The sequence below is a fragment of the Phyllobates terribilis genome, unplaced genomic scaffold (genome assembly GCF_046119375.1).
Source record: "Phyllobates terribilis strain yellow unplaced genomic scaffold, ASM4611937v1 Scaffold_25__1_contigs__length_18738178, whole genome shotgun sequence".
Taxonomy (NCBI): Eukaryota; Metazoa; Chordata; class Amphibia; order Anura; family Dendrobatidae; genus Phyllobates; species Phyllobates terribilis.
Genome location: NW_027362785.1, coordinates 7,978,435 through 8,000,222, shown reverse-complemented (window position 1 = coordinate 8,000,222; position 21,788 = coordinate 7,978,435). Strand labels below are relative to the sequence as shown.

Here is a 21,788-nt window from a genome sequence, read left to right as displayed (position 1 = left end):
CAGCGTTTGTTTTGGGGGTGATTTGGGGGAGCAGCGTTTGTTTGGGGGGTGATTTGGGGGAGCAGCGTTTGTTTTGAGGGTGATTTGGGGGAACAGCGTTTGTTTTGGGGGTGATTTGGGGGAGCAGCATTGGTTTTGGGGGTGATTTGGGGGAGCAGCGTTTGTTTTGGGGGTGATTTGGGGGAAGCAGCGTTTGTTTTGGGGGAGCAGCATTTGTTTTGGGGTGATTTGGGGCTTATTCTCGCACTCTCGGAGTAGTGTATCGCCTGCTTGTCTCCAGCCCCGGGGTGCGGAGCAGCGGAGCGTGCGCTCCATGGTTAATCCTCTGGAAACATCGGTGCAGGAGCTGCTCGTTCTTGTGGAAAACTTCATGACGATGGGTAATGCTCCTCATCAGCCACCGGCGGCATCAATAACCTTCCTGGACGGCTGCTTCAACTGGTGCCCATCTTCCCCCGTCAATAAGCGGCTGTGAAGGCCCGGGGTCTCCCGTGGGCATAACACTACTCAGACAGCACAGGGTGCGGGTAACACAGCGCGGCAATACTTTACTGAACCACAAAGCGGACAATAAACACACAGAACAGTCCCAGCAAATACCCAAGATGGTGCAACATTACACAGTCTCACCCTTCCTTCTCCGCCTGCCTGGGACAGAACAGCTGCGACTTTGGGATATCCATGGCCGACTACCTCAACCAGTGGCCCCCCTCTTCTGGCGGGCCCCCACAGAGAGGAGGTAGCGGCAAGCTTAGGAAGCTATCAGCCCTTGGAGGTACAAGGCCAGGAGGCCCGAGGGTCCCACCATGGCCTCTCCGAGGGTCCCACCATGGCCTCTCCGAGAGTTTCCATGGGGCCAGATGACCGGCGGGTACCTCCTGGCAAGGCAACCCCAAACAACATATCCATGGGGCCAGGTGACTTCTTCCTCCCAACCTGGCCTCTCCGAGATGTACAGTATCCATGGTCTCTCTGATGGTCAATGGAGCAGATCCATATCTTTCCAATCAGGGCCGGTACCCTTAGGCCGGAATCATGTCGAATCCAAATCTGTGTCTCTTTGGGTGCCATGCAATCCATCTACTGTCCTGAAGGATGTCTCTCATTCTCCTTGATTCTCTGCTTCCCAAGTCTGACTGCTACAGAAACACACGTCCCTTCTGCTTCTCTGGGCCCAGCCCCCTGAATGGCTAAGCTGCTCTCATTCCCCCTCCCCTCTCCAAAGCTCAGTGTGCATTAGTGAAGGTATCTTTCTCTGGTCGACCACATCACCTGGGTCTACATGTGAGACTACCTGTGGTGAAGGCTCCGCCGGATCTTCTTTCAACACTTACACAATTGGCCTAGACTATTTTTGAACAATGGTTGGAGGCTCCTGAGTTACTAATGAGATTAGTGGAATGTTGGACACTTTACAAGTAAAATTAGTGTACATAAAGTGACGAGCGAGCAGAAGATTAATAAAACACAGCCAGCAATCTCTAATACAACACAATAAGGTATTTCTCTTGGATTAACAAATCTAAACGCCTGGCTTATTAAGATTTTAGGCTGTATCGTCACATCAGCGCTCCTCGTTTCCCCCCGTCGTTACGTGGCTCCTCGTTTCCCCCCGTCGTTACGTGGCTCCTCGTTTCCCCCCGTCGTTACGTGGCTCCTCGTTTCCCCCCGTCGTTACGTGGCTCCTCGTTTCCCCCCGTCGTTACGTGGCTCCTCGTTTTCCCCCCTCGTTACGTGGCTCCTCGTTTTCCCCCGTCGTTACGTGGCTCCTCGTTTTCCCCCGTCGTTACGTGGCTCCTCGTTTTCCCCCGTCGTTACGTGGCTCCTCGTTTTCCCCCGCCGTTACGTGGCTCCTCGTTTTCCCCCGTCGTTACGTGGCTCCTCGTTTTCCCCCGTCGTTACGTGGCTCCTCGTTTTCCCCCGCCGTTACGTGGCTCCTCGTTTTCCCCCGCCGTTACGTGGCTCCTCGTTTTCCCCCGCCGTTACGTGGCTCCTCGTTTTCCCCCGTCGTTACGTGGCTCCTCGTTTTCCCCCGTCGTTACGTGGCTCCTCGTTTTCCCCCGTCGTTACGTGGCTCCTCGTTTTCCCCCGTCGTTACGTGGCTCCTCGTTTTCCCCCGTCGTTACGTGGCTCCTCGTTTTCCCCCGTCGTTACGTGGCTCCTCGTTTTCCCCCGTCGTTACGTGGCTCCTCGTTTTCCCCCGTCGTTACGTGGCTCCTCGTTTTCCCCCGTCGTTACGTGGCTCCTCGTTTTCCCCCGTCGTTACGTGGCTCCTCGTTTTCCCCCGTCGTTACGTGGCTCCTCGTTTTCCCCCGTCGTTACGTGGCTCCTCGTTTTCCCCCGTCGTTACGTGGCTCCTCGTTTTCCCCCGTCGTTACGTGGCTCCTCGTTTTCCCCGTCGTTACGTGGCTCCTCGTTTTCCCCCGTCGTTACGTGGCTCCTCGTTTTCCCCCGTCGTTAGGCAGCGCTCCTCGTCGTCCCCTCGTCGTCCCCTCGTCGTCCCCTTCCCCTCGTCTTCCCCTTCCCCTCGTCTTCCCCTTCCCCTCCCCCTCGTCTTCCCCTTTAGCCCCCTCGTCTTCCCCCTCCATTGCGCGCCGCTCCTCGTCTTGCCGCTCCTCGTCTTCCCCCTCCATTGCGCGCCGCTCCTCGTCTTCCCCCTCCATTACGCGCCGCTCCTCGTCTTCCCACTCCATTACGCGCCGCTCCTCGTCTTCCCCCTCCATTATGCGCCGCTCCTCGTCTTCCCCCTCCATTGCGCGCCGCTCCTCGTCTTCCCCCTCCATTGCGCGCCGCTCCTCGTCTTCCCCCTCCATTACGCAGCGCTCGCAGAGAGGGACGCGTGCCTGGCTCCTGTGCGTACAGCACATACTCCATATTTAAAGGGCTATGACCCATTTAGGCTTTGGGCGCCGTCCAGTCGGGTCCTCACGCGGCAGATTGGGGATCAGCTCCTGAGTGATTGGGGTCATTGATAATTCCCGTCCAGCGCCTTCTCCAGATGTTACACGTGGGGCGAGGGGGCGACATGTGGCTGCTGATCACATCCCGCTGATTAGTGGCAGCCGCTCGCTTCAGTCCCCGCAGCCCCGTTGTCACATGAGGCATTTAGTGCCATCTGTCCGGCCGCCGGCCGCGGATCTGCACTCAGCCGGGAGATTATCTGGATTGCTGCTGCCAGAACCGGATTTCAGCCATCATTGTGCTGACCCAGCCAGTCTGTGAGGAGGGGGCGTGGGGGTCCTCCGCTGTGCCCCCATTATTCTGACCCGGCCAGTGTCTGTGAGGAGGTGGTGCAGGGGTCCTCCGCTGTGCCCCCATTATTCTAACCCTGCCAGCGTCTGTGAGAACGGGGCGGGGGTCCTCCGCTGTGCCCCCATTATTCTGACCCGGCCAGCGTCTGTGAGGAGGGGGTGCGGGAGTCCTCTGCTGTGCCCCCATTATTCTGACCCGGCCAGCGTCTGTGAGGAGGGGGTGCGGGGGTCCTCCGCTGTGCCCCCATTATTCTGACCCGGCCAGCGTCTGTGAGGAGGGGGCGCGGGGGTCCTCCGCTGTGCCCCCATTATTCTGACCCGGCCAGCGTCTGTGAGGAGGGGGCGCGGGGGTCCTCCGCTGTGCCTCCATTATTCTGACCCGGCCAGCTTCTTGGAGGAGGGGGCCCTCCGCTGTGCCCCCATTATTCTGACCCGGCCAGCGTCTGTGAGGAGGGGGCGTGGGGGTCCTCCGCTGTGCCCCCATTATTCTGACCCGGCCAGCGTCTGTGAGGAGGGGGTGTGGGGGTCCTCCGCTGTGCCCCCATTATTCTGACCCGGCCAGCGTCTGTGAGGAGGGGGCGCGGGGGTCCTCTGCTGTGCCCCCATTATTCTGACCCGGCCAGCGTCTGTGAGGAGGGGGCGCGGGGGTCCTCCGCTGTGCCCCCATTATTCTGACCCGGCCAGCGTCTGTGAGGAGGGGGCGCGGGGGTCCTCCGCTGTGCCCCCATTATTCTGACCCAGCCAGCGTCTGTGAGGAGGGGGCGCGGGGGTCCTCCGCTGTGCCCCCATTATTCTAACCCTGCCAGCGTCTGTGAGGAGGGGGCGCGGGGGTCCTCCGCTGTGCCCCCATTATTCTGACCCGGCCAGCTTCTGTGAGGAGGGGGCGCGGGGGTCCTCCGCTGTGCCCCCATTATTCTGACCCGGCCAGCTTCTGTGAGGAGGGGGCGCGGGGGTCCTCCGCTGTGCCCCCATTATTCTGACCCGGCCAGCTTCTGTGAGGAGGGGGTGCCGGGGTCCTCCGCTGTGCCCCCATTATTCTGACCCGTCCAACATCTGTGAGGAGGGGGCGCGGGGGTCCTCCGCTGTGCCCCCATTATTCTGACCCGGCCAACATCTGTGAGGAGGGGGCGCGGGGGTCCTCCGCTGTGCCCCCATTATTCTGACCCGGCCAGTGTCTGTGAGGAGGGGGCGCGGGGGTCCTCCGCTGTGCCCCCATTATTCTGACCCGGCCAGCGTCTGTGAGGAGGGGGCGCCGGGGTCCTCCGCTGTGCCCCCATTATTCTGACCCGTCCAACATCTGTGAGGAGGGGGCGCGGGGGTCCTCCGCTGTGCCCCCATTATTCTGACCCGTCCAACATCTGTGAGGAGGGGGCACGGGGGTCCTCCGCTGTGCCCCCATTATTCTGACCCGTCCAACATCTGTGAGGAGGGGGCGCGGGGGTCCTCCGCTGTGCCCCCATTATTCTGACCCGTCCAACATCTGAGGAGGGGGCACGGGGGTCCTCCGCTGTGCCCCCATTATTCTGACCCGGCCAGTGTCTGTGAGGAGGGGGCGGGGGTCCTCCGCTGTGCCCCCATTATTCTGACCTGGCCAGCGTCTGTGAGGAGGGGGCGGGGGTCCTCCGCTGTGCCCCCATTATTCTGACCTGGCCAGCGTCTGTGAGGAGGGGGCGGGGGTCCTCCGCTGTGCCCCCATTATTCTGACCCGGCCAGCGTCTGTGAGGAGGGGGCGCCTGCCCCCATTATTCTGACCTGGCCAGTGTCTGTGAGGAGGGGGCGGGGGTCCTCCGCTGTGCCCCCATTATTCTGACCCGTCCAACATCTGTGAGGAGGGGGCGCGGGGGTCCTCCGCTGTGCCCCCATTATTCTGACCCGGCCAACATCTGTGAGGAGGGGGCGCGGGGGTCCTCCGCTGTGCCCCCATTATTCTGACCCAGCCAGTGTCTGTGAGGAGGGGGCGCGGGGGTCCTCCGCTGTGCCCCCATTATTCTGACCCGGCCAGCGTCTGTGAGGAGGGGGTGCGGGGGTCCTCCGCTGTGCCTCCATTATTCTGACCCGTCCAACATCTGTGAGGAGGGGGCACGGGGGTCCTCCGCTGTGCCCCCATTATTCTGACCCGGCCAGTGTCTGTGAGGAGGGGGCGGGGGTCCTCCGCTGTGCCCCCATTATTCTGACCCGGCCAGCGTCTGTGAGGAGGGGGCGCCGGGGTCCTCCGCTGTGCCCCCATTATTCTGACCCGGCCAGCGTCTGTGAGGAGGGGGCGCCGGGGTCCTCCGCTGTGCCCCCATTATTCTGACCCGGCCAGCGTCTGTGAGGAGGGGGCGCCGGGGTCCTCCGCTGTGCCCCCATTATTCTGACCCGGCCAGTGTCTGTGAGGAGGGGGCGCGGGGGTCCTCCGCTGTGCCCCCATTATTCTGACCCGGCCAGCGTCTGTGAGGAGGGGGCGCCGGGGTCCTCCGCTGTGCCTCCATTATTCTGACCCGTCCAACATCTGTGAGGAGGGGGCACGGGGGTCCTCCGCTGTGCCCCCATTATTCTGACCCGGCCAGTGTCTGTGAGGAGGGGGCGGGGGTCCTCCGCTGTGCCCCCATTATTCTGACCCGGCCAGCGTCTGTGAGGAGGGGGCGGGGGTCCTCCGCTGTGCCCCCATTATTCTGACCCGGCCAGCGTCTGTGAGGAGGGGGCGCCTGCCCCCATTATTCTGACCTGGCCAGTGTCTGTGAGGACGGGGCGGGGGTCCTCCGCTGTGCCCCCATTATTCTGACCCGTCCAACATCTGTGAGGAGGGGGCGCGGGGGTCCTCCGCTGTGCCCCCATTATTCTGACCCGGCCAACATCTGTGAGGAGGGGGCGCGGGGGTCCTCCGCTGTGCCCCCATTATTCTGACCCGGCCAGTGTCTGTGAGGAGGGGGCGCGGGGGTCCTCCGCTGTGCCCCCATTATTCTGACCCGGCCAGCGTCTGTGAGGAGGGGGTGCGGGGGTCCTCCGCTGTGCCTCCATTATTCTGACCCGTCCAACATCTGTGAGGAGGGGGCACGGGGGTCCTCCGCTGTGCCCCCATTATTCTGACCCGGCCAGTGTCTGTGAGGAGGGGGCGGGGGTCCTCCGCTGTGCCCCCATTATTCTGACCCGGCCAGTGTCTGTGAGGAGGGGGCGGGGGTCCTCCGCTGTGCCCCCATTATTCTGACCCGGCCAGCGTCTGTGAGGAGGGGGCACGGGGGTCCTCCGCTGTGCCCCCATTATTCTGACCCGGCCAGTGTCTGTGAGGAGGGGGCGGGGGTCCTCCGCTGTGCCCCCATTATTCTGACCCGGCCAGCGTCTGTGAGGAGGGGGCGCCGGGGTCCCCCGCTGTGCCCCCATTATTCTGACCCGGCCAGTGTCTGTGAGGAGGGAGCGGGGGTCCTCCGCTGTGCCCCCATTATTCTGACCCGGCCAGCGTCTGTGAGGAGGAGACGCGGGGGTCCTCTGCTTTGCCCCCATTATTTTGCTGGCTTTGCTCCTGGTGCCTCTGCCACATGGACTGCCCATGTGCTGCGCCCCCTAGCGGACAGTGTGGCTGCTCTTCACATGGCCGGTGGAGCAGGAGGGCACGCTGGGTGCGAGCTGCAGTGTAAAGCATGGAGGGTGTCTTCACCATTACATATCCTTATCCCATATAATCCAGGGTTCATCAGTATGCAGGGGCGGGGTCAGATGTATCGCATTATCATTGGAGGACGGGGTCATCTGTATCTCATTAACGTTAGACGGCGGGGTCATCTGTATCTCATTAACGTTAGAGGGCGGGGTCATCTGTATCTCATTAACGTTAGAGGGCGGGGTCATCTGTATCTCATTAACGTTAGACGGCGGGGTCATCTGTATCTCATTAACGTTAGAGGGCGGGGTCATCTGTATCTCATTAACGTTAGAGGGCGGGGTCAGCTGTATCTCATTAACGTTAGAGGGCGGGGTCAGCTGTATCTCATTAACGTTAGAGGGCGGGGTCAGCTGTATCTCATTAACGTTAGAGGGCGGGGTCATCTGTATCTCATTAACGTTAGAGGGCGGGGTCAGCTGTATCTCATTAACGTTAGAGGGCGGGGTCATCGGTATCTCATTAACGTTAGAGGGCGGGGTCATCGGTATCTCATTAACGTTAGAGGACGGGGTCAGCTGTATCTCATTAACGTTAGAGGGCGGGGTCATCGGTATCTCATTAACGTTAGAGGGCGGGGTCATCGGTATCTCATTAACGTTAGAGGGCGGGGTCATCGGTATCTCATTAACGTTAGAGGGCGGGGTCATCGGTATCTCATTAACGTTAGAGGGCGGGGTCATCTGTATATCATTAACGTTAGAGGGCGGGGTCATCTGTATCTCATTAACGTTAGACGGCGGGGTCATCTGTATCTCATTAACGTTAGAGGGCGGGGTCATCTGTATCTCATTAACGTTAGAGGGCGGGGTCAGCTGTATCTCATTAACGTTAGAGGGCGGGGTCAGCTGTATCTCATTAACGTTAGAGGGCGGGGTCAGCTGTATCTCATTAACGTTAGAGGGCGGGGTCATCTGTATCTCATTAACGTTAGAGGGCGGGGTCAGCTGTATCTCATTAACGTTAGAGGGCGGGGTCATCGGTATCTCATTAACGTTAGAGGGCGGGGTCATCGGTATCTCATTAACGTTAGAGGACGGGGTCAGCTGTATCTCATTAACGTTAGAGGGCGGGGTCATCGGTATCTCATTAACGTTAGAGGGCGGGGTCATCGGTATCTCATTAACGTTAGAGGGCGGGGTCATCGGTATCTCATTAACGTTAGAGGGCGGGGTCATCGGTATCTCATTAACGTTAGAGGACGGGGTCATCTGTATCTCATTAACGTTAGAGGGCGGGGTCAGCTGTATCTCATTAACGTTAGAGGGCGGGGTCATCGGTATCTCATTAACGTTAGAGGACGGGGTCATCTGTATCTCATTAACGTTAGAGGGCGGGGTCAGCTGTATCTCATTAACGTTAGAGGGCGGGGTCAGCTGTATCATTAACGTTAGAGGGCGGGGTCATCTGTATCTCATTAACGTTAGAGGGCGGGGTCATCTGTATCTCATTAACGTTAGAGGGCGGGGTCATCTGTATCTCATTAACGTTAGAGGGCGGGGTCAGCTGTATCATTAACGTTAGAGGGCGGGGTCATCTGTATCTCATTAACGTTAGAGGACAGGGTCATCTGTATCTCATTAACGTTAGAGGGCGTGGTCATCTGTATCTCATTAACGTTAGAGGGCGGGGTCATCTGTATCTCATTAACGTTAGAGGGCGGGGTCATCTGTATCTCATTAACGTTAGAGGGCGGGGTAATCTGTATCTCATTAACGTTAGAGGGCGGGGTCATCTGTATCTCATTAACGTTAGAGGGCGGGGTCATCTGTATCTCATTAACGTTAGAGGACGGGGTCATCTGTATCTCATTAACGTTAGAGGACGGGGTCATCTGTATCTCATTAACGTTAGAGGGCGGGGTCATCTGTATCTCATTAACGTTAGAGGACGGGGTCATCTGTATCTCATTAACGTTAGAGGGCGGGGTCATCTGTATCTCATTAACGTTAGAGGACGGGGTCATCTGTATCTCATTAACGTTAGAGGGCGGGGTCATCTGTATCTCATTAACGTTAGAGGACGGGGTCATCTGTATCATTAACGTTAGAGGGCGGGGTAATCTGTATCTCATTAACGTTAGAGGACGGGGTCATCTGTATCATTAACGTTAGAGGACGGGGTCATCTGTATCATTAACGTTAGAGGACGGGGTCATCTGTATCTCATTAACGTTAGAGGGCGGGGGCAGCAATATCTCATTAACGTTAGAGGGCGGGGTCATCTGTATCATTAACGTTAGAGGACGGGGTCATCTGTATCTCATTAACGTTAGAGGGCGGGGGCAGCAATATCTCATTAACGTTAGAGGGCGGGGTCATCTGTATCATTAACGTTAGAGGGCGGGGTAATCTGTATCTCATTAACGTTAGAGGACGGGGTCATCTGTATCGTTAACGTTAGAGGGCGGGGTAATCTGTATCATTAAGGTTAGAGGGCGGGGTCAGCTGTATCATTAACGTTAGAGGGCGGGGTCAGCTGTATCATTAACGTTAGAGGGCGGGGGCAGCAATATCTCATTACCGTTGGAGGGCGGGGTCAGCAGCATCTCATTACCGTCGGAAAGGGGGGTCAGCGGCATCTCATTACCATTGGCGGGCGGGGCTAGCAGTCATCTCCTTACCGTTAGAGGACGGGGTCATCTGTATCTCATTACCGTTAGAGGGCGGGGTCAGCGGCATCTCATTACCGTTAGAGGGCGGGGTCAGCGGCATCTCATTACCGTTAGAGGGCGGGGTCAGCGGCATTTCATTACCGTTAGAGGGCGGGGTCAGCGGCATTTCATTACCGTTAGAGGGCGGGGTCAGCGGCATCTCATTACCGTTGGACGGTGGAGTCAACTTCATGTCATTATCGTTAGAGGGCGGGGTCAGCAGCATCTCATTACTGTTAGAGGGCGGGGTCAGCGGCATCTCATTACCGTTAGAGGGCGGGGTCAGCAGCATCTCATTACTGTTAGAGGGCGGGGTCAGCGGCATTTCATTACCGTTAGAGGGCGGGGTCAGCGGCATTTCATTACCGTTAGAGGGCGGGGTCAGCAGCATCTTATTACCGTTAGAGGGCGGGGTCTCGGCATCTCATTACCGTTAGAGGGCGGGGTCAGCGGCGTCTCATTACCGTTAGAGGGTGGGGTCAGTGGCATCTCATTATCGTTAGAGGGTGGGGTCAGTGGCATCTCATTATCGTTAAAGGGGCGGGGTCAGCGGCATTTCATTACCGTTAGAGGGCGGGGTCAGCGGCGTCTCATTACCGTCAGAAAGGGGGGTCAGCGGCATCTCATTATCATTAGAGGGCGGGGTCAGCAGCACCTCATTACCGGGGGCGGACCCCCTGGTTACGTTGCGTACGCTGTTGCTGCATGTTCTCCCGCCTCTGCAGTGGGGGCTGCAGTTTCTGGAGACCCCTGTGTACTGATGGTACAGCGTTGGCGCAGTCTCCTCGGCTGGCGCTCCTCTCCATCACTGATCCCTCACCTTTACTAATTACAGAAGAACCGCTGCCATCTGTCCTCACAGCTCATCATGTGGGGGCAGCACCGAGTCCCCGTCAGAAGGGTCCTGTGCACCACCATGGAGCGCAGCTCCGGAGTACAATACAGAACAAGCAAGGTGTACACAGTGACTGCACCAGCAGAATAGTGAGTGCAGCTCTGGAGTATAATACAGGATGTAACTCAGGATCAGTAATGTAATGTATGTACACAGTGACTGCACCAGCAGAATAGTGAGTGCAGCTCTGGAGTATAATACAGGATGTAACTCAGGATCAGTAATGTAATGTATGTACACAGTGACTGCACCAGCAGAATAGTGAGTGCAGCTCTGGAGTGTAATACAGGATGTAACTCAGGATCAGTAATATAATGTATGTACACAGTGACTGCACCAGCAGAATAGTGAGTGCAGCTCTGGAGTATAATACAGGAGGTAACTCAGGATCAGTAATGTATGTACACAGTGACTCCACCAGCAGAATAGTGAGTGCAGCTCTGGGGTATAATACAGGAGGTAACTCAGGATCAGTAATGTAATGTATGTACACAGTGACTGCACCAGCAGAATAGTGAGTGCAGCTCTGGAGTATAATACAGGATGTAACTCAGGATCAGTAATGTAATGTATGTACACAGTGACTGCACCAGCAGAATAGTGAGTGCAGCTCTGGGGTATAATACAGGAGGTAACTCAGGATCAGTAATGTAATGTATGTACACAGTGACTGCACCAGCAGAATAGTGAGTGCAGCTCTGGGGTATAATACAGGAGGTAACTCAGGATCAGTAATGTAATGTATGTACACAGTGACTGCACCAGCAGAATAGTGAGTGCAGCTCTGGAGTATAATACAGGAGGTAACACAGGATTAGTAATGTAATGTATGTACACAGTGACTCCACCAGCAGAATAGTGAGTGCAGCTCTGGAGTATAATACAGGATGTAACTCAGGGTCAGTAATGTAATGTATGTACACAGTGACTGCACCAGCAGAATAGTGAGTGCAGCTGTGGAGTATAATAGAGGATGTAACTCAGGATCAGTAATGTAATGTATGTACACAGTGACTGCACCAGCAGAATAGTGAATGCAGCTCTGGAGTATAATACAGGATGTAACTCAGGATCAGTAATGTAATGTATGTACACAGTGACTGCACCAGCAGAATAGTGAGTGCAGCTCTGGAGTATAATACAGGATGTAACTCAGGATCAGTAATGTAATGTATGTACACAGTGACTGCACCAGCAGAATAGGGAGTGCAGCTCTGGAGTATAATACAGGATGTAACTCAGGATCAGTAATGTAATGTATGTACACAGTGACTGCACCAGCAGAATAGTGAGTGCAGCTCTGGAGTATAATACAGGAGGTAACTCAGGATCAGTAATGTAATGTATGTACACAGTGACTGCACCAGCAGAATAGTGAGTGCAGCTCTGGAGTATAATACAGGATGTAACTCAGGATCAGTAATGTAATGTATGTACACAGTGACTGCACCAGCAGAATAGTGAGTGCAGCTCTGGAGTATAATACAGGAGGTAACTCAGGATCAGTAATGTAATGTATGTACACAGTGACTCCACCAGCAGAATAGTGAGTGCAGCTCTGGAGTATAATACAGAATGCAACTAAGGATCAGTAATGTAATGTATGTACACAGTGAATGCACCAGCAGAATAGTGAGTGCAGCTCTGGGGTATAATACAGGATGTAACTCAGGATCAGTAATGTAATGTATGTACACAATGACTGCACCAGCAGAATAGTGAGTGCAGCTCTGGGGTATAATACAGGAGGTAACTCAGGATCAGTAATGTATGTACACAGTGACTGTACCAGCAGAATAGTGAGTGCAGCTCTGGAGTATAATACAGGATGTAACTCAGGATCAGTAATGTATGTACACAGTGACTGTACCAGCAGAATAGTGAGTGCAGCTCTGGAGTATAATACAGGATGTAACTCGGGATCAGTAATGTAATGTATGTACACAGTGACTGCACCAGCAGAATAGTGAGTGCAGCTCTGGAGTATAATACAGGAGGTAACTCAGGATCAGTAATGTAATGTATGTACACAGTGACTGCACCAGCAGAATAGTGAGTGCAGCTCTGGGGTATAATACAGGATGTAACTCAGGATCAGTAGTGTAATGTATGTACACAGTGACTGCACCAGCAGAATAGTGAGTGCAGCTCTGGAGTATAATACAGGATGTAACTCAGGATCAGTAATGTAATGTATGTACACAGTGACTGCACCAGCAGAATAGTGAGTGCAGCTCTGGGGTATAATACAGGATGTAACTCAGGATCAGTAATGTAATGTATGTACACAGTGACTCCACCAGCAGAATAGTGAGTGCAGCTCTGGAGTATAATACAGGATGTAACTCAGGATCAGTAGTACTCTCATCATCCTCACCTGTCTCCCTTTGTCTTGCAGTTTGCTGTTTCGTGGTCCACAAACGCTGCCATGAGTTTGTCACCTTCTCCTGCCCCGGTGCAGACAAGGGCCCGGACACAGATGTAAGTGCCGCTGTTCTTCTGGTTCTTTGCACATTGTATGTCTCGTCTTCGCTGCTTTCCTTGGTCGTTAGGGGCTGTACTGGCCCTTTAATAGGTTGCGGCCGCAGGCTGATCCCCCGGGTCTGGTGGCCGCTGTCTGTGAGATCTATTTCGGCTGGCTTTGCATTCCTGCGGGGCGGAGTGCAGCTCCGGAGCTTCACCCTCTATGAATAATGCAGGGGTATATATATCTGGGTGACGTTCTCTCCGGGGGGCGCTCTCAGCCACCGCCATTATTACAGCCGTCCATTATCTGACTGTGGTGACCTGGAGCGGCCCCCAATAATTTTCACTTCTTGCTGTGATGGAGGGGGCTGGCCTGGCTGACGGGTCATGTGTTCTTTGTGGGGATGGAAGGATATTTTTTGCTCGTCGTGTAATTAAAGCTTGGCCTGAGCGGAATAACCTGAAGTTTATAGCTCGGGGATCTCTGCGGAGGAGGAGGATCTGTCTGCGGGGACACATACGCCTAATGCAGGTCCGCAACACCACTGCTGCTGTCAGTGCAATGCTCCAGCGGAGGAGTCCTGCTCCTGAGCCTCTACAATGTGTCAGTGCCGTGCTCCAGCGGAGGAGTCCTGCTCCTCAGCCTCTACAATGTGTCAGTGCCGTGCTCCAGCGGAGGAGACCTGCTCCTGAGCCTCTACAATGTGTCAGTGCCGTGCTCCAGCGGAGGAGTCCTGCTCCTGAGCCTCTACAATGTGTCAGTGCCGTGCTCCAGCGGAGGAGTCCTGCTCCTGAGCCTCTACAATGTGTCAGTGCCGTGCTCCAGCGGAGGAGACCTGCTCCTCAGCCTCTACAATGTGTCAGTGCAATGCTCCAGCGGAGGAGACCTGCTCCTGAGCCTCTACAATGTGTCAGTGCAATGCTCCAGCGGAGGAGACCTGCTCCTGAGCCTCTACAATGTGTCAGTGCCGTGCTCCAGCGGAGGAGACCTGCTCCTGAGCCTCTACAATGTGTCAGTGCCGTGCTCCAGCGGAGGAGACCTGCTCCTGAGCCTCTACAATGTGTCAGTGCCGTGCTCCAGCGGAGGAGACCTGCTCCTGAGCCTCTACAATGTGTCAGTGCCGTGCTCCAGCGGAGGAGTCCTGCTCCTGAGCCTCTACAATGTGTCAGTGCCGTGCTCCAGCGGAGGAGACCTGCTCCTGAGCCTCTACAATGTGTCAGTGCAATGCTCCAGCGGAGGAGACCTGCTCCTGAGCCTCTACTATGTGTCAGTGCAATGCTCCAGCGGAGGAGACCTGCTCCTGAGCCTCTACAATGTGTCAGTGCAATGCTCCAGCGGAGGAGACCTGCTCCTGAGCCTCTACAATGTGTCAGTGCAATGCTCCAGCGGAGGAGACCTGCTCCTGAGCCTCTACAATGTGTCAGTGCCGTGCTCCAGCGGAGGAGACCTGCTCCTGAGCCTCTACAATGTGTCAGTGCCGTGCTCCAGCGGAGGAGACCTGCTCCTGAGCCTCTACAATGTGTCAGTGCCGTGCTCCAGCGGAGGAGTCCTGCTCCTGAGCCTCTACAATGTGTCAGTGCCGTGCTCCAGCGGAGGAGGCCTGCTCCTGAGCCTCTACAATGTGTCAGTGCCTTGCTCCAGCGGAGGAGACCTGCTCCTGAGCCTCTACAATGTGTCAGTGCAATGCTCCAGCGGAGGAGACCTGCTCCTGAGCCTCTACTATGTGTCAGTGCAATGCTCCAGCGGAGGAGACCTGCTCCTGAGCCTCTACAATGTGTCAGTGCCGTGCTCCAGCGGAGGAGACCTGCTCCTGAGCCTCTACAATGTGTCAGTGCTGTGCTCCAGCGGAGGAGACCTGCTCCTGAGCCTCTACAATGTGTCAGTGCAATGCTCCAGCGGAGGAGACCTGCTCCTGAGCCTCTACAATGTGTCAGTGCAATGCTCCAGCGGAGGAGACCTGCTCCTGAGCCTCTACAATGTGTCAGTGCAATGCTCCAGCGGAGGAGACCTGCTCCTGAGCCTCTACAATGTGTCAGTGCAATGCTCCAGCGGAGGAGACCTGCTCCTGAGCCTCTACAATGTGTCAGTGCAATGCTCCAGCGGAGGAGACCTGCTCCTGAGCCTCTACAATGTGTCAGTGCAATGCTCCAGCGGAGGAGACCTGCTCCTGAGCCTCTACAATGTGTCAGTGCCGTGCTCCAGCGGAGGAGACCTGCTCCTGAGCCTCTACAATGTGTCAGTGCCGTGCTCCTGCGGAGGAGTCCTGCTCCTGAGCCTCTACAATGTGTCAGTGCCGTGCTCCAGCGGAGGAGACCTGCTCCTGAGCCTCTACAATGTGTCAGTGCCGTGCTCCAGCGGAGGAGTCCTGCTCCTGAGCCTCTACAATGTGTCAGTGCCGTGCTCCAGCGGAGGAGTCCTGCTCCTGAGCCTCTACAATGTGTCAGTGCAATGCTCCAGCGGAGGAGACCTGCTCCTGAGCCTCTACAATGTGTCAGTGCAATGCTCCAGCGGAGGAGACCTGCTCCTGAGCCTCTACAATGTGTCAGTGCCGTGCTCCAGCGGAGGAGACCTGCTCCTCAGCCTCTACAATGTGTCAGTGCAATGCTCCAGCGGAGGAGACCTGCTCCTGAGCCTCTACAATGTGTCAGTGCAATGCTCCAGCGGAGGAGACCTGCTCCTCAGCCTCTACAATGTGTCAGTGCAATGCTCCAGCGGAGGAGGCCTGCTCCTGAGCCTCTACAATGTGTCAGTGCAATGCTCCAGCGGAGGAGACCTGCTCCTGAGCCTCTACAATGTGTCAGTGCAATGCTCCAGCGGAGGAGACCTGCTCCTGAGCCTCTACAATGTGTCAGTGCCGTGCTCCAGCGGAGGAGACCTGCTCCTGAGCCTCTACAATGTGTCAGTGCCGTGCTCCAGCGGAGGAGGCCTGCTCCTGAGCCTCTACAATGTGACAGTGCCGTGCTCCAGCGGAGGAGACCTGCTCCTGAGCCTCTACAATGTGTCAGTGGCGTTCTCCAGCGGAGGAGACCTGCTCCTGAGCCTCTACAATGTGTCAGTGCAATGCTCCAGCGGAGGAGACCTGCTCCTGAGCCTCTACAATGTGTCAGTGCAATGCTCCAGCGGAGGAGACCTGCTCCTGAGCCTCTACAATGTGTCAGTGCCGTGCTCCAGCGGAGGAGTCCTGCTCCTGAGCCTCTACAATGTGTCAGTGCCGTGCTCCAGCGGTGGAGACCTGCTCCTCAGCCTCTACAATGTGTCAGTGCCGTGCTCCAGCGGAGGAGACCTGCTCCTCAGCCTCTACAATGTGTCAGTGCCGTGCTCCAGCGGAGGAGACCTGCTCCTGAGCCTCTACAATGTGTCAGTGCCGTGCTTCAGCGGAGGAGACCTGCTCCTGAGCCTCTACAATGTGTCAGTGCCGTGCTCCAGCGGAGGAGACCTGCTCCTGAGCCTCTACAATGTGTCAGTGGCGTTCTCCAGCGGAGGAGACCTGCTCCTGAGCCTCTACAATGTGTCAGTGCCGTGCTCCAGCGGAGGAGACCTGCTCCTGAGCCTCTACAATGTGTCAGTGGCGTTCTCCAGCGGAGGAGACCTGCTCCTGAGCCTCTACAATGTGTCAGTGCCGTGCTACAGCGGAGGAGACCTGCTCCTGAGCCTCTACAATGTGTCAGTGCCGTGCTCCAGCGGAGGAGGCCTGCTCCTGAGCCTCTACAATGTGTCAGTGCCGTGCTCCAGCGGAGGAGACCTGCTCCTGAGCCTCTAGAATGTGTCAGTAGCGTTCTCCAGCGGAGGAGACCTGCTCCTCAGCCTCTACAATGTGTCAGTGGCGTGCTCCAGCGGAGGAGACCTGCTCCTGAGCCTCTACAATGTGTCAGTGCCGTGCTCCAGCGGTGGAGACCTGCTCCTCAGCCTCTACAATGTGTCAGTGCAATGCTCCAGCGGAGGAGACCTGCTCCTGAGCCTCTACAATGTGTCAGTGCCGTGCTCCAGCGGAGGAGTCCTGCTCCTGAGCCTCTACAATGTGTCAGTGCCGTGCTCCAGCGGAGGAGTCCTGCTCCTGAGCCTCTACAATGTGTCAGTGCCGTGCTTCAGCGGAGGAGACCTGCTCCTGAGCCTCTACAATGTGTCAGTGGCGTTCTCCAGCGGAGGAGACCTGCTCCTCAGCCTCTACAATGTGTCAGTGCCGTGCTCCAGCGGAGGAGTCCTGCTCCTGAGCCTCTACAATGTGTCAGTGCCGTGCTCCAGCGGAGGAGACCTGCTCCTGAGCCTCTACAATGTGTCAGTGCCGTGCTCCAGCGGAGGAGTCCTGCTCCTGAGCCTCTACAATGTGTCAGTGCCGTGCTCCAGCGGAGGAGACCTGCTCCTGAGCCTCTACAATGTGTCAGTGGCGTTCTCCAGCGGAGGAGACCTGCTCCTGAGCCTCTACAATGTGTCAGTGGCGTTCTCCAGCGGAGGAGACCTGCTCCTGAGCCTCTACAATGTGTCAGTGGCGTTCTCCAGCGGAGGAGACCTGCTCCTGAGCCTCTACAATGTGTCAGTGGCGTTCTCCAGCGGAGGAGACCTGCTCCTGAGCCTCTACAATGTGTCAGTGCCGTGCTCCAGCGGAGGAGACCTGCTCCTGAGCCTCTACAATGTGTCAGTGCAGTCACCGTGTGATCTGAAGACTGACACACTGTAACGAGCTCTCCATTCTTTGACAGCAAACAGAGCACTGGGGAATGTTTATAGAGTTTGACGTTTGGAAAGTGTCCTCCGGGGGGCGCCACATTCATTACAGTGTACCTCTTCTGTGGGTGCCGCACTCTAGATATTACATTGTATGTCCTCCGAGGGGCACTGCAGTCATTACAATGTATATCCTCTGGGGGGCACCGCGCTCTGTACATATTACATTAAACATCCTCCAGGGAGCATTGCATTCTATACACATTGCGGTGTACGTGTTCTGGGGGGCCCCGCACTCATTGCGGTGTACGTGCTCTGGGGGGCCGCGCACTCATTGCGGTGTACGTCCTCTGGGGGGCCCCGCACTCATTGCGGTGTACGTGCTCTGGGGGGCCCCGCACTCATTGCTGTGTACGTGCTCTGGGGGGCCCCGCACTCATTGCGGTGTACGTGCTCTGGGGGGCCCCGCACTCATTGCGGTGTACGTGCTCTGGGGGGCCCCGCACTCATTGCGGTGTACGTGCTCTGGGGGGCCCCGCACTCATTGCGGTGTACGTGCTCTGGGGGGCCCCGCACTCATTGCGGTGTACGTGCTCTGGGGGGCCCCGCACTCATTGCACTGTACGTCCTCTGGGGGGCGCCCCCGCCGCGCTCTGTACACATTGCTGTATACATCCTGTATGTGGTGACTGCCCAGCTCTTAGCCCCTGGTCCAGGAGGCCAGGGTGTTTGTATGCAGAGCTGAGGGTTTGCTGCTTTGTCTTGTGCGTCTCCCCGTCAGGGGGGGCACACACAGACCCTAATGTCCCAGCATGCCTGACGGTCGATAATTAAGTTGGGGAAGGTTCTGCTCTGCTGTTTGTGTGTCTAGAAGCCATTAGTCTCAGTTCATCCAGAAGTCATGGCTTCCTGCTGCTAGCGCCGCCGCTCAGACCTGCGGACGAGGCCGCTCAGACCTGCGGACGAGGCCGCTCAGACCTGCGGACGAGGCCGCTCAGACCTGCGGACGAGGCCGCTCAGACCTGCGGACGAGGCCGCTCAGACCTCAGGACGAGGCCGCTCAGACCTCAGGACGAGGCCTCGTGACCCTCGCAGTTCATCGCAATCTCCATCTAAAGATGGGCATCATCGTCCGCTCCGGAGCTGTAATCTAGAGGCACAGACTACAGGGCGGCTGCAGTGGCTGTACTCCCTTCTTTTGAGTTGTATTCATCTGCCATGTCCGTGAACATAGGAGCTTTATTATAAAAGTATCTGCGCCTCAATTACTGACATGGATTCTATCATTCAGCTCATTACTAGGAGTGAGGATCCCAGGGACTGTCGCTCTTGAAGGGGGACAGAGGAGTCTGGAGGGAGGAGACGGAGGACAGAAGAGTCTGGAGGGAGGAGGAGGGGGACAGAGGAGCCTGGAGGGAGGAAGAGGGGGACAGAGGAGTCTGGAGGGAGGAGACGGAGGACAGAGGAGTCTGGAGGGAGGAGACGGAGGACAGAAGAGTCTGGAGGGAGGAGGAGGGGGACAGAGGAGCCTGGAGGGAGGAAGAGGAGCCTGGAGGGAGGAAGAGGGGGACAGAGGAGCCTGGAGGGAGGAAGAGGAGCCTGGAGGGAGGAAGAGGGGGACAGAGGAGCCTGGAGGGAGGAAGAGGGGGACAGAGGAGCCTGGAGGGAGGAAGAGGAGCCTGGAGGGAGGAAAAGCGGGACAGAGGAGCCTGGAGGGAGGAAGAGGGGGACAGAGGAGCCTGGAGGGAGGAAGAGGGGGACAGAAGAGCCTGGAGGGAGGAAGAGGGGGAGGGAGGAAGAGGGGGACAGAGGAGTCTGGAGGGAGGAGACGGAGGACAGAAGAGCCTGGAGGGAAGAGGACGGGGACAGAGGAGCCTGGAGGGAAGAGGACGGGGACAGAGGAGCCTGGAGGGGAAGAGGACGGGGACAGAGGAGCCTGGAGGGAAGAGGAGGGGGACCGAGGGGCCTGGAGGGGAAGAGGAGGGGGACCGAGGAGCTTGGAGGGAAGAGGAGGGGGACCGAGGAGCTTGGAGGGAAGAGGAGGGGGACCGAGGAGCCTGGAGGGAAGAGAAGGACAATGACAGAGGAGGAGCCTGGAGGGAAGAGGAGGACAATGACGGAGGAGGACAATGACGGAGGAGGAGCCTGGAGGGAAGAGGAGGACAATGACTGAGGAGGAGCCTGGAGGGAAGAGGAGGGGGACCGAGGAGCCTGGAGGGAAGAGGAGGGGGACCGAGGAGCCTGGAGGGAAGAGGAGGGGGACCGAGGAGCCTGGAGGGAAGAGGAGGGGGACCGAGGAGCCTGGAGGGAAGAGGAGGGGGACCGAGGAGCCTGGAGGGAAGAGGAGGGGGACCGAGGAGCCTGGAGGGAAGAGGAGGGGGACCGAGGAGCCTGGAGGGAAGAGGAGGGGGACCGAGGAGCCTGGAGGGAAGAGGAGGGGAACCGAGGAGCCTGGAGGGAAGAGGAGGGGGACCGAGGAGCCTGGAGGGAAGAGGAGGGGGACCGAGGAGCCTGGAGGGAAGAGGAGGGGGACCGAGGAGCCTGGAGGGAAGAGGAGGACAATGACAGAGGAGGAGCCTGGAGGGAAGAGGAGGACAATGACAGAGGAGGAGCCTGGAGGGAAGAGGAGGACAATGACAGAGGAGGAGCCTGGAGGGAAGAGGAGGACAATGACAGAGGAGGAGCCTGGAGGGAAGAGGAGGACAATGACTGAGGAGGAGCCTGGAGGGAAGAGGAGGGGGACAGAGGAGCCTGGAGGGAAGAGGAGGGGGACAGAGGAGCCTGGAGGGAAGAGGAGGGGGACAGAGGAGCCTGGAAGGAAGAGGAGGGGGACAGAGGAGCCTGGAGGGAAGAGGAGGGGGACAGAGGAGCCTGGAGGGAGGAGACGGAGGACAGAGGAGCCTGGAGGGAGGAGGAGGGGGACAGAGGAGCCTGGAGGGAGTAAGAGGGGGACAGAGGAGCCTGGAGGGAGTAAGAGGGGGACAGAGGAGCCTGGAGGGAGTAAGAGGAGGACAGAGGAGCCTGGAGGGAGGAGATGGAGGACAGAGGAGCCTGGAGGGAGGAGATGGAGGACAGAGGAGCCTGGAGGGAGGAGATGGAGGACAGAGGAGCCTGGAGGGAGGAGATGGAGGACAGAGGAGCCTGGAGGGAGGAGATGGAGGACAGAGGAGCCTGGAGGGAGGAGATGGAGGACAGAGGAGCCTGGAGGGAGGAGATGGAGGACAGAGGAGCCTGGAGGGAGGAGATGGAGGACAGAGGAGCCTGGAGGGAGGAGATGGAGGACAGAGGAGCCTGGAGGGAGGAGATGGAGGACAGAGGAGCCTGGAGGGAGGAGATGGAGGACAGAGGAGCCTGGAGGGAGGAGATGGAGGACAGAAGAGTCTGGAGGGAGGAGGAGGGGGACAGAGGAGCCTGGAGGGAGGAAGAGGAGGACAGAGGAGCCTGAAGGGAGGAGACTGAGGACAGAGGAGCCTGGAGGGAGGAGACTGAGGACAGAGGAGCCTGGAGGGAGGAGACTGAGGACAGAGGAGCCTGGAGGGAGGAGATGGAGGACAGAAGAGTCTGGAGGGAAGAGGAGGGGGACCGAGGAGCCTGGAGGGAAGAGGAGGGGGACCGAGGAGCCTGGAGGGAAGAGGAGGACAATGACAGAGGAGGAGCCTGGAGGGAAGAGGAGGACAATGACAGAGGAGGAGCCTGGAGGGAAGAGGAGGACAATGACAGAGGAGGAGCCTGGAGGGAAGAGGAGGACAATGACTGAGGAGGAGCCTGGAGGGAAGAGGAGGGGGACAGAGGAGCCTGGAGGGAAGAGGAGGGGGACAGAGGAGCCTGGAGGGAGGAGACGGAGGACAGAGGAGCCTGGAGGGAGGAGACGGAGGACAGAAGAGTCTGGAGGGAGGAGGAGGAGGACAGAAGAGTCTGGAGGGAGGAGGAGGGGGACAGAAGAGTCTGGAGGGAGGAGGAGGGGGACAGAGGAGCCTGGAGGGAGGAGATGGAGGACAGAGGAGCCTGGAGGGAGGAGACTGAGGACAGAGGAGCCTGGAGGGAGGAGATGGAGGACAGAAGAGTCTGGAGGGAAGAGGAGGGGGACCGAGGAGCCTGGAGGGAAGAGGAGGGGGACCGAGGAGCCTGGAGGGAAGAGGAGGACAATGACTGAGGAGGAGCCTGGAGGGAAGAGGAGGGGGACAGAGGAGCCTGGAGGGAAGAGGAGGGGGACAGAGGAGCCT

General features: G+C 57.8%; 1 protein-coding gene across 1 annotated transcript in view; it reads left to right on the top strand.

Moving 5' to 3' along the window:
* Nucleotides 1-21,788, top strand: part of LOC141176442 (protein kinase C alpha type-like) — a 169,397-nt gene that overhangs the window by 65,629 nt on the left and 81,980 nt on the right. The window contains exon 2 of the mRNA XM_073660421.1: nucleotides 12,835-12,917. Coding sequence (XP_073516522.1) covers nucleotides 12,835-12,917 — 83 coding nt within the window. The remainder of the gene's footprint in view (nucleotides 1-12,834; nucleotides 12,918-21,788) is intronic.